Source organism: Agrilus planipennis, unplaced genomic scaffold (genome assembly GCF_000699045.2).
Source record: "Agrilus planipennis isolate EAB-ADULT unplaced genomic scaffold, Apla_2.0 scaffold147, whole genome shotgun sequence".
Classification (NCBI taxonomy): domain Eukaryota; kingdom Metazoa; phylum Arthropoda; class Insecta; order Coleoptera; family Buprestidae; genus Agrilus; species Agrilus planipennis.
The window spans coordinates 426,908-440,798 of NW_020438940.1; the positions used below are offsets into that span (position 1 = coordinate 426,908).

Genomic DNA, 13,891 nt, shown 5'->3' on the forward strand with positions numbered 1-13,891 from the left:
AGGAGTTGAAATAATTCCCCTCTCAATGCGATCGTAAAAGAAATAAGGGTTTGCAGGCATTTTGTCGTCTCTGGAAATATCTGTTAGGAATTTCAGAAGTATTCTGTCTCGTAAATCAATGAACTGTAATGGCCGACAGTAGTTTATAACAATATGACAACAATATAGCAACAATTAAAGAGACATGATGGCCGACACCGGCAACAATGAGAAAAACGTAATGGCCGACAGCGGCAACAATACCATAACAATAAATGACTAAAGATGGCCGCTTATAAGCATTAATACAATCACAGGTGTTTCGTTCTATTTGAAACTCTGTAAAAATTAAATATGTTATCCTGGTTTGAAGTTCTTCTATCATTTTGTGTATGTTAAATTAAGAGTTGAAATAATTCCCTTCTAAATGCGATAGTAAAAGAAATAAGGGTTTGCAGGCATTTTGTCGTCTCTGGAAGTATCTGTTAGGAACTTCAAAAGTATTCTGCCTCGTAAATCAATGAACTGTAATGACCGACAGTAACTTACAAAAATATGGCAACACTAGAATAATTATTTTTTTATCGTAGTTTGAATTTATTTAGAATTAAGAGTTGAAATAATTTATCTCCCATTGAACTCTTTAAAAGATACGAAAGATTTGCGTACATTTGTTCGTCTCTAGAAATTTCTGTTAGGAAATTTAGAAGTATTCCGTGTGGTAAAAGTCTGGTAATGATTTTTATGCTTTTGTAATTAAAAATTTATCTTTTCTGTACCTTTATAAATAAGTTTGCGTTCCCTTTTTAGAGAAATGTGTAAAATCGATACAAGATTAGGTATAAAGTAATTTTTACAAAAGATTACGAGTGATAGAGGATTCATTAATGCTTGATTGTCCCTATAAAATAAAATATGGTATTAAGGTCGTCATTGAAGTCGGTTTTCACCCGTACTGATGTGCTTAGTTGAAGTTTAGATGAATTTATAAGCCATAGTTTTTTTAGGATTTATTTATTTCCAGATTATTCTAATCGCCATGAGAGGTCAGAATGTTCGTGCCAAAAGGAATGCGATCCTTGTAAAAATAGTTCGGACATTCCCGAAACTTTCCAGTTCCTACCGTCTGAGGAGAATTGCGGCTCAGAAGTTTCCTATCCGCCAGCCTACAGCCAGGAGGTTTGGTGTTGTCAGAATGACAAAAACGGAGACATGTAAGTTTATAGGGACGTACTTATATACACAAGGATAAAGGACATTCGTCTCGTTAGTTTTACAAGTGCTTTCGTTGCGGCTGTTTTTTCCTTTGTTTGTGAGTGCCGTGGTTAATGAAGAGTGTGTCGCAACAGTGGGAAAAATGCCGAGCTATTTTCTGCTCTTTTTCTTTAATTAAAAACGGTTATGAGTGTATTTTCTAAATGATCTTGTTTCTTACAAAGAAATTGGGGATTGCACTGCATATCCTGCATATCATAATTAGCTCTGCGTGATTTCATTTCTCCTTCTATTTAGGGATGAGTGATCAGCAATATTTGTGTCAGTTACACGAACGTAATTTAAGTTGAAGAACTACTACAAATCTTCTATACGGTAGAGTTAATCGAAATTGGATAAAGTTTAAGATTAGGATTAGAATCTGGATATTTTGTTATTTCTTATGGAAAACCTTGAAGGTAATGTAAAATTCTAAAAACAGGCATCTTTTGTGATTTCAAAAGTTATCTCAGATTCTATATCAATTTGGAAGGTTTGTTGGTGTGCTTTAAAAAACTTTAGTTAGACGAATTTGTGACTTAATAAGTACCTTTCGGGGTTGTTATTACCGTTACCTTTCGTAGAATAATGGTTAGGGCATTGATTCGTCCTGGGTTCGATTCCCGGCGAGGGTGTTTCAGCAGTAACTGTTTTTTGTCATTAATGTTAGGTAATTTGTAGTGGATAAAAAATAAATTTTCAAATTTATTTTATTGCCTTTGCTGATCTAAAATTTGGTCAATTTCGGATATTTTTACAACGTGATTGTTGAAATATTAAAAAATATTAATATAGACATTTCAACAACGAAGATTTGAAGTAATTTTTTTATGTCTTTTCCTATCATTAATTGTATGTGACTTCAATATGAACATGTTTTACCTATTGTGGTCTTTAAGACAGGTCACTCCCTAATGGAGCAGCATTTATACAGACATCAAAGAGTAAAGATAAAAAGGATCATTGGAAGGGGTGGAATAAATTCGTCAAAAATCTTTTCAACCAACCTACTAGTTAATTTTTGCCTTTTTAATACCTACGGATAAATTATAATCTTTCTATGGCTTAAATTTGCTAAATCAAAATATAACTGGAAGAAACTGAATTTCGGTTTTTCGGAACGAGGACCTTGATCTTATATTACATTATTTTAATCACAACGGGCCCCTATAATTTAGTGATGACTTCTAAAGATAAGTAGGTTAAATCCGAATGTCGTAACCCTGGACGTTGTTTTTTGACCAAGAAAGATAGGGTATGCAAATTTCAAACAAAGTTTTAAAGAACACCAAAGGACAAAAAGTTTGCTCGTTATAACTGGGTTATCGTTATTGGAGATTTTCATTTGTATCTTTATTGATAAAACAATAGCAAACTTTTATATACACAATAACACATATTCCGAAGGAAATATATTGATTCGTTATAAGCGATCGAACCTGCTAATTTCCGGTTAAAAAATATTCGCTAAAGCCGATCGATCATTAAAAATGTTTTGGTTGTATCCAAGTATAAATAACACACGTTTAAATTAATTAATTAATTAAACGTTAATTTCGTTCGTTTAAACCAAGTGTTCGTTATAGCCCGTGTTCGTTATAAGCGAGTTGGGCTGCTTTTATCAAAAGATGCAAATCATATTAACAAACAGAAAAATTTGTTTAATAAATTATTATCCGATTGTTGTCATAAACGATATTCTTTTAGTGAACTCAAGTATATCCTAAATGCATACACCTACATGGTTTATGTCATCTGTTTAGTTGTTGTTGTCTTCAAACAAAACACTTCCATATCTTGAGCTATCTTTAATTAAAAACAAGTACAGACTTGTACTTGTACTTGTAGATACTGAATGAATTTGATCCAATTCCATTTTAGTGACCATTTTGCAACTTGTATTTTTTTTGTACTTAAACGTAGCTCAAGGTGCTGAAGTGTTTTGTTTGAAGACAACAACATCAAAACATTCAAGTTCGTACATACGAAGTTCCGTGAATACAAAATACACTTCAAAATAAGTTCGCGTCACTAAATCCGGCTCGCAGGACCAATGTTTAGATGTTGTTGTCTTCAAACAAAATACTTTAACATCTTGAACTATGTTTAATTAGAAATAGGTTCAAGAAAAGTATTTCAATTCACTCATGTCATTCAGTTTAAGTATTTCAACGCATTCAATTCAAGCAATTCAAGAAAATCAGTTCAAGACTCAATTAATTTTATTCAGTTCAAGTATTTCAATTCATTCAATTCAAGCAGTTCATCCAATGCAATTCAATTATTCAATTCACTGAGTATCTACATGGGTATATTTTTGCAACTTGTATTTTTTCTGTACTCGTTTTTAATTAAACATAGCTCAACATGTTGAAGTGTCTTGTTTGAAACCAACAACATCTAAACATCATCCCTTATAATATATTCCTTTGTTTATATATTGTTTGTTTACACACTTATTGTTAAAGGTTAAAGAGTGTAGGTGCAAATGCGTTTATTGTCTTAGCTTAATAATATTTTCTCATCGATTCTAGTAAATTAAAAATTTACTTACATCTCAAGACGTGGTGAAAAGAATCCATCACAGTTTTTGTACTGTTTTTGCTCGTCTGTCTACTCCTGTTTTGTTGAGACAATTTATTATTGTAGCCGAAACGGTAGCTTGATCAAAGACAATTTTTGTATACTTTACTAAAAATTTTATTGTTTATTTGCTCTGAATGTTGCGTTGGTAACGAAAGAATGAACCTTTATGTTCTTATATACTTCATGTGGTAAACTAATGCGTTGAAATGGTGTTTGGACCCTTAAAACCAAATGTTAAGGTATCTGAACATTGAGCCATGAAAGTACCACATTTAAAGTTTGAGTTTAGGATATCATTTAAGAAGAATAATATCATTAGAAAAATGAAGGGTGTACCTTATCAGATATTAAGCGCTAGTTAGAGACCTATTGGAAGCAGAAACAGGATTTAGGAGGATCACGGGTAGGCAATTAAGGATGTGGGATGCTCTAGCTTTAGGAAAATGTGAATATTGACTTAGGATCCTGAGTAGAAAATAAGTAGGACTGAGATCCGAATCTGATCGGCCATCTCAGCTTTTCTATTAGGGCTCAAATAAAAAAAAATATCAGGACCGGATTATGCATATGATGCTTCAAATACTCCGACTCGGATTGGTCCACCTTACAGGGCCCTGGCAGTGGTACCTTCCGTGGTCCTAAATAGGTTAACCTGTAAAGGGCACATGTGGGTGCTTTATAGGGTCCTGGTTAGGGGAAACTATTTATACTTTTGTATTTTAAAAATGCAAAACACGTATTTTCAAAATACTTTTTTCTAATAAATATCTTTTTGTAGTACTTATTTAATTTTCTATATTCACTTAAGTATAAAATAGTTTTTAAGGAAACCTTGCAGGCATTGTCTCATTTTTCAAGCATTGAAGTTTCTCTAGACTAATAGCGGTGTTTGTAGTATATCACTAGCTGCGAAGATTGAGTATGATTCATATTTTTCTGTTTGAAGTGATTGAGATAGTTTTTAGTTTTACTTTCTTCAGTTTAGAAACAAATAATTCTTTTATATCCTTCCTTATTTACCTGTTTCACCCGTTTTAATTGACAAAAAACACTGATGTCAAAATAGTTTGCTTATCGTGAAAGATTAGAGCCAAAATAGGGTTGCAAATAATTACATTGATGTAAAATCAACATCAATCATTTTATATGAAAATATTTACAACCCCATTTTGTATCTGATCTTTCACACATTGTAATAAAAGAAAGACTTTAAATTCATAGTTTTTTAGCTTTGGGTTCATCTAAAAAGTGAAGTTTTTCGAATGGTTTTCTAAGAATTTTGGATTATATTTATTAGCACGCCACAATATCTTATAGTTTTCAGTTTTACACAGCTGGCGTATATCAATTCGATATTGTTTTGCGGGCTGTTTTGTCGTAATTCACAGAATTTCGTAGTTCCTTGCTAAAGGTACGACAAGTAGTGATTTGGCAAGTGCTGATATCAATTTGGAACTTCAGAATTCCATGGAACATGACACTGAACCCGGAAAACAATATCGATCCAATATCTTAGATTATCCATTTCCAAGGAGTTTGGAATTTTTTGGGCTCTCTTAAGTTAAAGAATTAGAAGGCATTCTTAGAATGTCTCTTTGCCCTCTTTTTAAGCTTCTAATAGACATAAAAGGCAAGTAAAAGACATATTAGGAGATGAAACACGACTTAAAAGGTTCAGAGCTAAAACCTGCATTATAGATAACCATTATAATTTACAAAGTTAGAGATATGTATTGTTCTAGTTTTCAAGGAAAGCGAAAATTTCAATAAAAAAAAGCGGTTGTCTGTAAAGTCGGTTTACTGACGATAGTTGAACGTGACAACGTCATAAGAAAATACTGATGGAATGGTTTCATTTTTCAAAAGAAAATTTTAATTTTATTTGTTTGATAGATATTTTGTATGGATATAGAGAAGGAGGTAAATAGAAATGTATTATTGTATAGCAGCTGTCCACGCGGACGCATCGCTCACTCAAGTAGGAGAGAGACAGATGTCGAACGCTGCCAAACGCGAAGGCCGATTGTGCCTCTTTGTCGCTCGTTCCGCGCTCTCGCTTGCACTTCAAGCCTTAAACGGAACGCCGCACGAGTCATGTTTTTTCGTGCGTGCAGCCGGCTCTATCGAATTATAAGACGTTGTCACGTCAATAAGAGGAACTGGAACTGTATGATGATGATGAGGGCACAATGTGTTAGAATACCAATGATGCGAGGTTTACCAAAAATTATTCTAATAATCAAAAAACAGAAACGAACTTCTGCACATATGTTTTAACAAATACTCTAGTTAGTTGCTAAATAACCGAAACGTTTGTAGAGTATTTCGTTAATGTTCGTGTGTTTTCACTCGTTTGATTACTAAAATACTTCTATTTATCGGAACATAACGATAATGTAACGTATAACTTGTGTATAAAATTCAAAAGGTATTACGGTATGAAAATACATGCAAATAAGTACTAAAAAAACAAAAGTGATAGATGTAGCAAGAACTCGGATACAAATGATACATATAAAGCTGGAAAATGGAACAGATGTTGTCGGAAAATTGTATGGATACAGGAATTGAAATAGCTGGCAATAGCCAATATAGATAGATACGTTTCAAACAAGATACAAAAGCGCAAATAATGGTAAATGTAGTGAGTAATATCAGTCTACCGTGAACAGTGCGAAAATTGAACCAAAAACCAGAATTTCCAAATCATCGCTTTAGCTAATTGTAATTTACGTTATCTACATATATTTATTCAAAATGTTAATTACATAAAATAAATAATAAAATACAATTGGATTGCTTAACAGCGATATTGTTGCAGACAAGTTGTAACGTATTTGAGTCATCTCTGACAAAAATAAGAACAAATTATGTTTTCTTTTAACCTCTCCTAATAACATTTTCAAAGTACAGTGGAAACTCTATATAACGACACTTAAGGGACTGAACATTTTTGGCGTTATAAAGAGAGGTCGTTAAATGGAGAGAAATAAAAGATATTGTTTTACTATTCTATAATAATATGCATTTACCAATATAGTAGACATTTTGCACACGAACATTATTATTCATACATTGCGTATAGCCTGTTATCTTCGTCTAATGTTTTTTGCTGCTCCAATATTTTAATTGTATTTTGTTACGTATCTTACTTATATCTTGAGATACTGCCGGATCAATTTGATTATGTAAAAAGTATTTTTTTAATAGTTTCGCTGCATGAAGTGCTTGTTTGATGCTTGGTGGAGGGACAGGATCATCTTCTTCAACAACGTATACAGCTGCAGTTCTTATCTATTTCGGCAACTTAAAAAGTACTGCTCAATGATTTATAATGCCGCATTATTGTCGTTAACTAGAGTGAGCGTGACGCTATTCAGAGTGTAATATTGTATAGAAAACAATGTAAACCAACCAAAGTCAAGCAATTTCGACGTTTTATGGAGTTTACAATTATACAGTATAATTAAATATATAGTAGTAGGTACTTGTCAAAAATACAATGTCCCTAATCTTAATACGATGCAGATGAGATACCTACTACTTCGATTGTTTCAGAATTTTTATTTTAACCCCGTCATTTTTAAATTTGCAGTTTAAAATCACGTTTAAAATCAACATTATAGGAACAAACCGCAAGGATATTGAGACACATTTTTTTTGGAACATTTTTTTACGATACTGGCGATAGATGTAAGAAATTTTACTAAAATACTATACCATTCAAGTGAGGCTTACAGTTTTCTCATCTTTTGTTATTGGGATGGCTAGTAAAAGATTCCAATAATAAAATCTAAACACAGTTCCTAGTTCTTCTCCTATACATATTAAAAAATATATTTTTTGCGAGACATAACTTTTTTAGTTCATGAGTTCTAATAGTTTTTCCGAAACGAAGTTAAAAATACTTTTATTGATACAGTATCATATAAATAACTAATTAAAATGTAGCTCAAGAAGATCAAGAGATTTCTAAATATAAATATTTTGACCTGAAACTGGAGAAAAACCATAATTTTTAAAGTGATATGGTCAAATCCGAAAAAAAATATTTTTTAATATTGTGAGAATTTTAAATAAAAGTAAAACTAAAATACTGGTATGTAAGGGAAGAAAAAGTAGGAAATGAGCGAATAAAAAGGTAGGAGACGAAAAATTAGAAGAAGTGGCTGATTTTAGATAAGTCAGGATGAAAGAAGTAGTAGATATAGAGCAGAGGATAGTGCAGGGTCGTGTCGCCTTTAATAAAAAGAAGTCACTTAATTTATAAATTCGAAAAAGGTTGTTAAAGGTGTATGTTTGGAGCACGGCGTTGTACGGGTGCGAAACATGGACAGTGGGCGAGGCGGAAAAGATAAGGTTAGAAGCGTTCGAAATGTGGTGTTATAGGCGGATGATGAGGATAACGTGGATAGAGAAGGTTAGAAATGAACAGGTATTAGAAGGAAGAAGACAACAGAGGACTCTATAAAAAATAGGCGAGATAAGTTGGTAGAAGACCTTCTCAGGCATGAAGGTCTAGGCAGAGACATATTAGAGGCAGAAACAGGAGTTAGGAGGGGTATATGTAGACCTAGATTAGATTACTGTTCTCAAATAGTTAAAGATGTGGGTTTTTCTATTTTTGGGGAAATGCGAAGTTTAGCTCAGGAAGAGTGGAGGTACGTGTTCAACCAGTCTTAGGACTGACGACCTCTGCTCTCCTATTCTTTCTAATATCTCTTCATTTAAGTTTCACTTGGGATTATAATGTGGTGGTTTCCCGTTGCCTTCCACATCGCAGTATTGTGCATCAGAGTGCAATACCGATCCTCATGATCTCTGCCACCCTGAGTACTGAAAGAACTGCTCCCCTCCTCCAGGGACTTGTTTTAGTCTGGTTTCACTTTAATAACCCCCCATTATAGCTGAGCCTATGGTACGGCTCCCTAAATCATCGAAACTGGCAAGCTGAACCACCCATTTTAGTTTATACAACAATTTCGTCAAGATTCAAGTCCCGGTACGTAAGTTTTTTTATATTAGCGAACAAAATAGTACGGGAAACTTGAAGGAATTAAAAAAAATTGAATAAAAATTAATTTGTCTCTATATTTCAACCATGTGTTATATAGATATCGAAACAAAGAACACTTACTCCGAGAATATCCTTGTAGACCCCTTTTTCCAAACTAAAAATGTTTTGTTCCAAGAAATAAATATATTATAGTTCCTTCAAATAGTTTAACTCCAATGGAAGTAATAATTTTTTGTTTAGTACTGCGCGTGTTTGGTGTTAGTCTGGCATATTCAATCTTGGTCTTGTTTATTTGGTCTTGGTTTTGGTCTCTCATTTTCCCGACACCAAGACCAATTTTGCCTATCAATAGCAAAATGTTTAAAAATATGGGAAAGGGGAAGCTATCTTGTTATCTTGCTTTCCAATTGACTTGATTCGAAGATGTCGTAATCGTAAATTTAATTTTCATGAAAGTACGTACTTAATTGTCGGAATATTGCTTTCCCTCGAACATTTAGCGGGAACTGCTGTAACACGTGTTATATCGTTTTAAAGGACACTTACTCTAACGACTTTTCCACCTAATGACCCATTTCTATTTTTATGGATTCTTATTGAAATTTTCCTTCATTGTCAATTTAACCATCTGCTTATTGTTATTACACCATGATCTAAAACCTATGGTAAAACCTTCAATTCAGAAATCAAATTTTATTTCATATGCTCCGTTTAAAGTATTTAATTCTACAGAAACTGTAGTTATAATACGGCTTATCGACACAAAGTTTATTAAGGTTTACAGGAAATAAGGAAAAATTTTATTCTAGTAAGATCCTGGCAAGGTTGATTATGGGCGTGTTCCGAAATATGATCCAACATGCTGGTCAGTGCTGATAACGTCATGAATCGACGCCATATACTGACCAGTGCGTTGACATCAAATTGACGACATATTGAGAATAGTGTTTGTTAAACATACATACATTTTTAGACAACTTTTACAAGTGAGTTAGATTAATATGAAATATTAATCTGAAAATTCATTTTTGAATTTTTTACCCACTACACGCTACCTCAAATTAATGAGGGAAAAATTGTTGCTGTTATCACACCCGCGCCGGTGCCACCTCTCGTAGTTTAGTGGTCAGAACATTGGTGCGTAAAGCCAAAGGTCTCGGGTTCGATTCCCGGCGGGGGTGTGACAACAGCAACAATTTTTCCCTCATTAATTTGAGGTAGCGTGTAGTGAGTAAAAAATTCAAAAATGAATTTTCAGATTAATATTTCATAGTGTTTGTGCTCGTTTACAACAATTTTGTTCCAAAAGTTACTAAAGTTTCTTACAGTAAAAAATTCCTCAAAGTCTGATGCACACAGGCCCATTTCTTACGCGATCAATAGGTTTTGACAAATTGATAGAGGCTTTTGTCCCATGAGGCTTACTGATGCAGTATCGATTCGGGTCTAAAGGCCGTCGCCAATTGGAGTTGCTTCTTAACAGAGTTGGAAGGACCTCTGAAGAAGGTTACCACTCGTGCTAGCAAAACGTTAGGAAGCAACTCCAATCGATGACAGCCTTAAGATCCGAATCAGGATAGGATCGAGATTTCGATATCTTTTGTTTAGTAACTAATTTTCTGAAGTCTCGTTAGGGTGTTCACCAATTGGAAAACAGCTCAATATCGGTACTTAATGGTCATCGTCCATCAGTAATTTCTTCCTTTGGTTAGTCCGAGCACTGGGTCAGTTGCTGTGGTTGATATCTTCGGCGAACGCAAGGATAGCTTACAATCGTTGAATCTCAGCACAAACGTAGAGAAGGATTATATGCCTTCGTTGCGTTCCTTGAAGGTATCATCCACAGCAGCTGACGAAGCATAGGATAAAGGATTCCGTTGGTATAGGCACTCGCCGAGAGAAACGAACAAATCCTGGAACACGTCCATCAAGCTTGAATGTGGAACTATCTTCAGCCTTCATTTATTTCACTAATTTAACGCCTTCTTTTACAATTAATTTAATGAGTGACCCTATAAAGTAAATATCCCTTTTTCTGGTCATTATTTAGTCCTAAGGCTGGTAAAAAAGTTATTTCGGTTTAAATTCTGTTTACCTTCGTATTACGACTTTCCGAGTTGTCTTCCACTTGACGCCTAAATCCTATTGAGAATCTTCTTTCGCTCTAAATAACTTTTCCTCTTCTTTATTAATTTCTTAAAAAGAGGCCTTTTCTCTGACGCAGGGGTTCGAAGAGGTTCCGTTTCTATGACGACATCAACGGTGGGTGTAACAAAAAAAGAAAAAGCGAGTGGCAATTCTTTTGACGAAGAGATCGAAATAGCTTTGTAAACGTTTTATAAATGAAACAAGATGAACTTTTGTAAGTCTGGGAACTGGCTGAATTAAAACGGAGCTCCTTTATCTCAGAATGATAAATTTGTTTCCAGCCCTTCCAGTACATTATACCATTTCATCCAAAATAAGAATGTCAGAATAAAATTGATGATCCTTTCTGTAATATTGAAATTATTGCCTTTTTTTAAATTTCGTATTGTTGTTGTGCCATTAAGATACGTATAAACAATTTATGTTTAAAGGCAGGGGGGTGCCAATATTTTGTCTCATTATTGGACTGTTTGGTATTTACGGGTACTCGAAGTTTGTGATGGTAGTGACCGACAGCGATTCTCATGAAATCGTTCAAGCCAAGAGCTTTCAATGTGTTATTTGTGTTGCCTATGAGTCACAACATTTATCCGTATTAATTTAGGTGTTAGCCTTTTTTTTAATTTCGTATTGTTATTGTGCTATTAAGATACGTACAAACAATTTAAGTTTAAAGGCAGGGGGGTGCCAATTTTTGTTCCATTATTGCACTGTTTGGTATTTATGGGTACTCGAAATTTGTGATGGTAGTGACCGACAGCGATTCTCATGAAATCGTTCAAGCCAAGAGCTTTCAATGTGTTATTTGTGTTGCCTATGAGTCACAACATTTTTGCGTATTAATTTAGGTGATAATCTTTTGTGAGTATACATGCATGGCGTCATAGCTGTTTACACAGTATAGGCGAAATGAGAACCGACTATAAAGATATTATATTACATAAACTTTTTAAAGCCCTAAATTCCACAAAACGTTTAGAAACTTGAAAGCACGCTTCGAAACCCAATGTGTCATCCTCAGTTAGAGACTATAGCTGAAAAATAAAGTAATTTAAGTCCGATAAGCTCAATTTAAAGACTTCTTTTTGTTAAAGGCGATTCGACCCTGCGCTTTCCTATATTTTATATATGTATATTGCTCCATACATTCTGAGTTATCTGACTTTCTACATACCAAATATCAGCCACTTCTTCTACTTTTTTGTCTCCCATCTTTTAGAACAATTAATTTAACTTCCCATGCGTCAAAAATCATAACTAGAATTGTATAGAGGAGGATGGGAAAAAGGTAGCAAGAACTATTAGGGGAACATCAATTTGGGTTTAGGAGAAATAGAGGAACGCGAGAGCCCATACAGGTGCGAAACAAGGAAAGTGGGCGCGGCGGAAAAAAGAAGGTTAGAAGCATTCGAAATGTAGTGTTACAGGCGAATGATGAGGAAACCGTGGATAGAGAAGGTTAGAAATGAAGAGGTATTAGAAAGAATAGGAGAACAAAGGACTCTATGGAAGTCAATAAGAAATAGGCGAAATAAGTTGGTAGGACACCTTTTTAGGCATGAAGGAATAGTCAGACATATTAAGAGGCAGAAACGGAAGTTAGGTGAGGTAGAGGTAGACCTAGATTAGATTACCATCGCAAATAGTTAAGGATATGGGTTGTTCTAGTTTTAGGGAAGATTAGCTCAGTATAGGAAAGAGTGGAGGTGCGTGTCCAACCAGTCTTATGACGACATTATGATAACGATCTTTATATTTGATCTTTCTATCTTCTTCCCTTGCATACCAGTATTTTTGTTTTACTTTTATTTGTTTTAATACAATACCTAATGTTTTGGCATTGCCGCTTCCATTTTATTTAAGGCTGTCTCTAACTCCTTGCTAGATGCTAATACTGCTGTAACATCTGCAAATCTTTTGCCGCTGTATATCTATATCCCTAATGTTGTCCTGTCTTTAATAATATTTATCGCGTCTTCGATATATATTAAAAAGTAATAGTGAGTCCAATCATTATTTAGTTTAGGTGAAGAAACCTCTCTTAAATTTTCTTCATCTTAAGAAAGCACTGTGTCTTGAAATAATAACTGTTCAATCAAGGAATAAAAAACTAAGAATTTTGTGTTCGCTCTATTGTTTAGATAAATTGAACTAGGAACTTCGTATTGTCGTACATATTTTTAAAAGAACCACTTATTTGAAATAGTTCATAGATTTGATAAAAATCTGGAATGAAGAGGAAAAGATGGAAATCTTTCAATGATGCAATTTTATATTTTTTTGGTAACTTGATAAAGTCCGATTTACATTTAGCCTTATCCGTTTGTTTGGATGGTACGGAAGTCGTGTCTATTTTTAGAAAAATTTGTTTTAAAATTAAACGTCGTCAAGCGTCATCATTTAATATCTTGGCCAACCGAGTTTATTTATCTAAAAGACGCTGCAATGTGGTAAACTAAAAAAAAATTACTCCCATACCTTAAAATTTGATTATGTATTAAACGTACATATATGACATGTTTTTATCAAAAGTGGCAAGGCTATTTGGCTATTTCCAAATTCCATTTATAAATAAGGTTTTATCTTATCTAGAAGTTATTGTTCTTATGTTACACACCTTTAGCTATTAGGGAGTAACTATCAACTAAAAATTAAATATCCAACAATAAACAAAAAGTTATAGGGGTTAGATAGGGGTGGGGTAGGAGTGATCGAAAGATGGTAGGGGGGGATCGAAAGAGGGTGCCCAGCTGTGTAAATCCCCATTAAAAATTTGCGACGGTCTCACCCCCATAAAAAGTTATGGTGGTTGATTATTTTGACAATTTTCAACATTCACAAATATACATACGATAATATTCTAGTAAATAAAAGTTCCGCATTTGTTGTTATTAGATTATCAGCAGT

General features: G+C 33.8%; 1 protein-coding gene across 1 annotated transcript in view; it reads left to right on the forward strand.

Moving 5' to 3' along the window:
* LOC108738893 overlaps window positions 1-13,891 on the forward strand; it is a 73,255-nt gene that overhangs the window by 56,481 nt on the left and 2,883 nt on the right. The window contains exon 4 of the mRNA XM_025974558.1: window positions 1,004-1,193. Coding sequence (XP_025830343.1) covers window positions 1,004-1,193 — 190 coding nt within the window. The remainder of the gene's footprint in view (window positions 1-1,003; window positions 1,194-13,891) is intronic.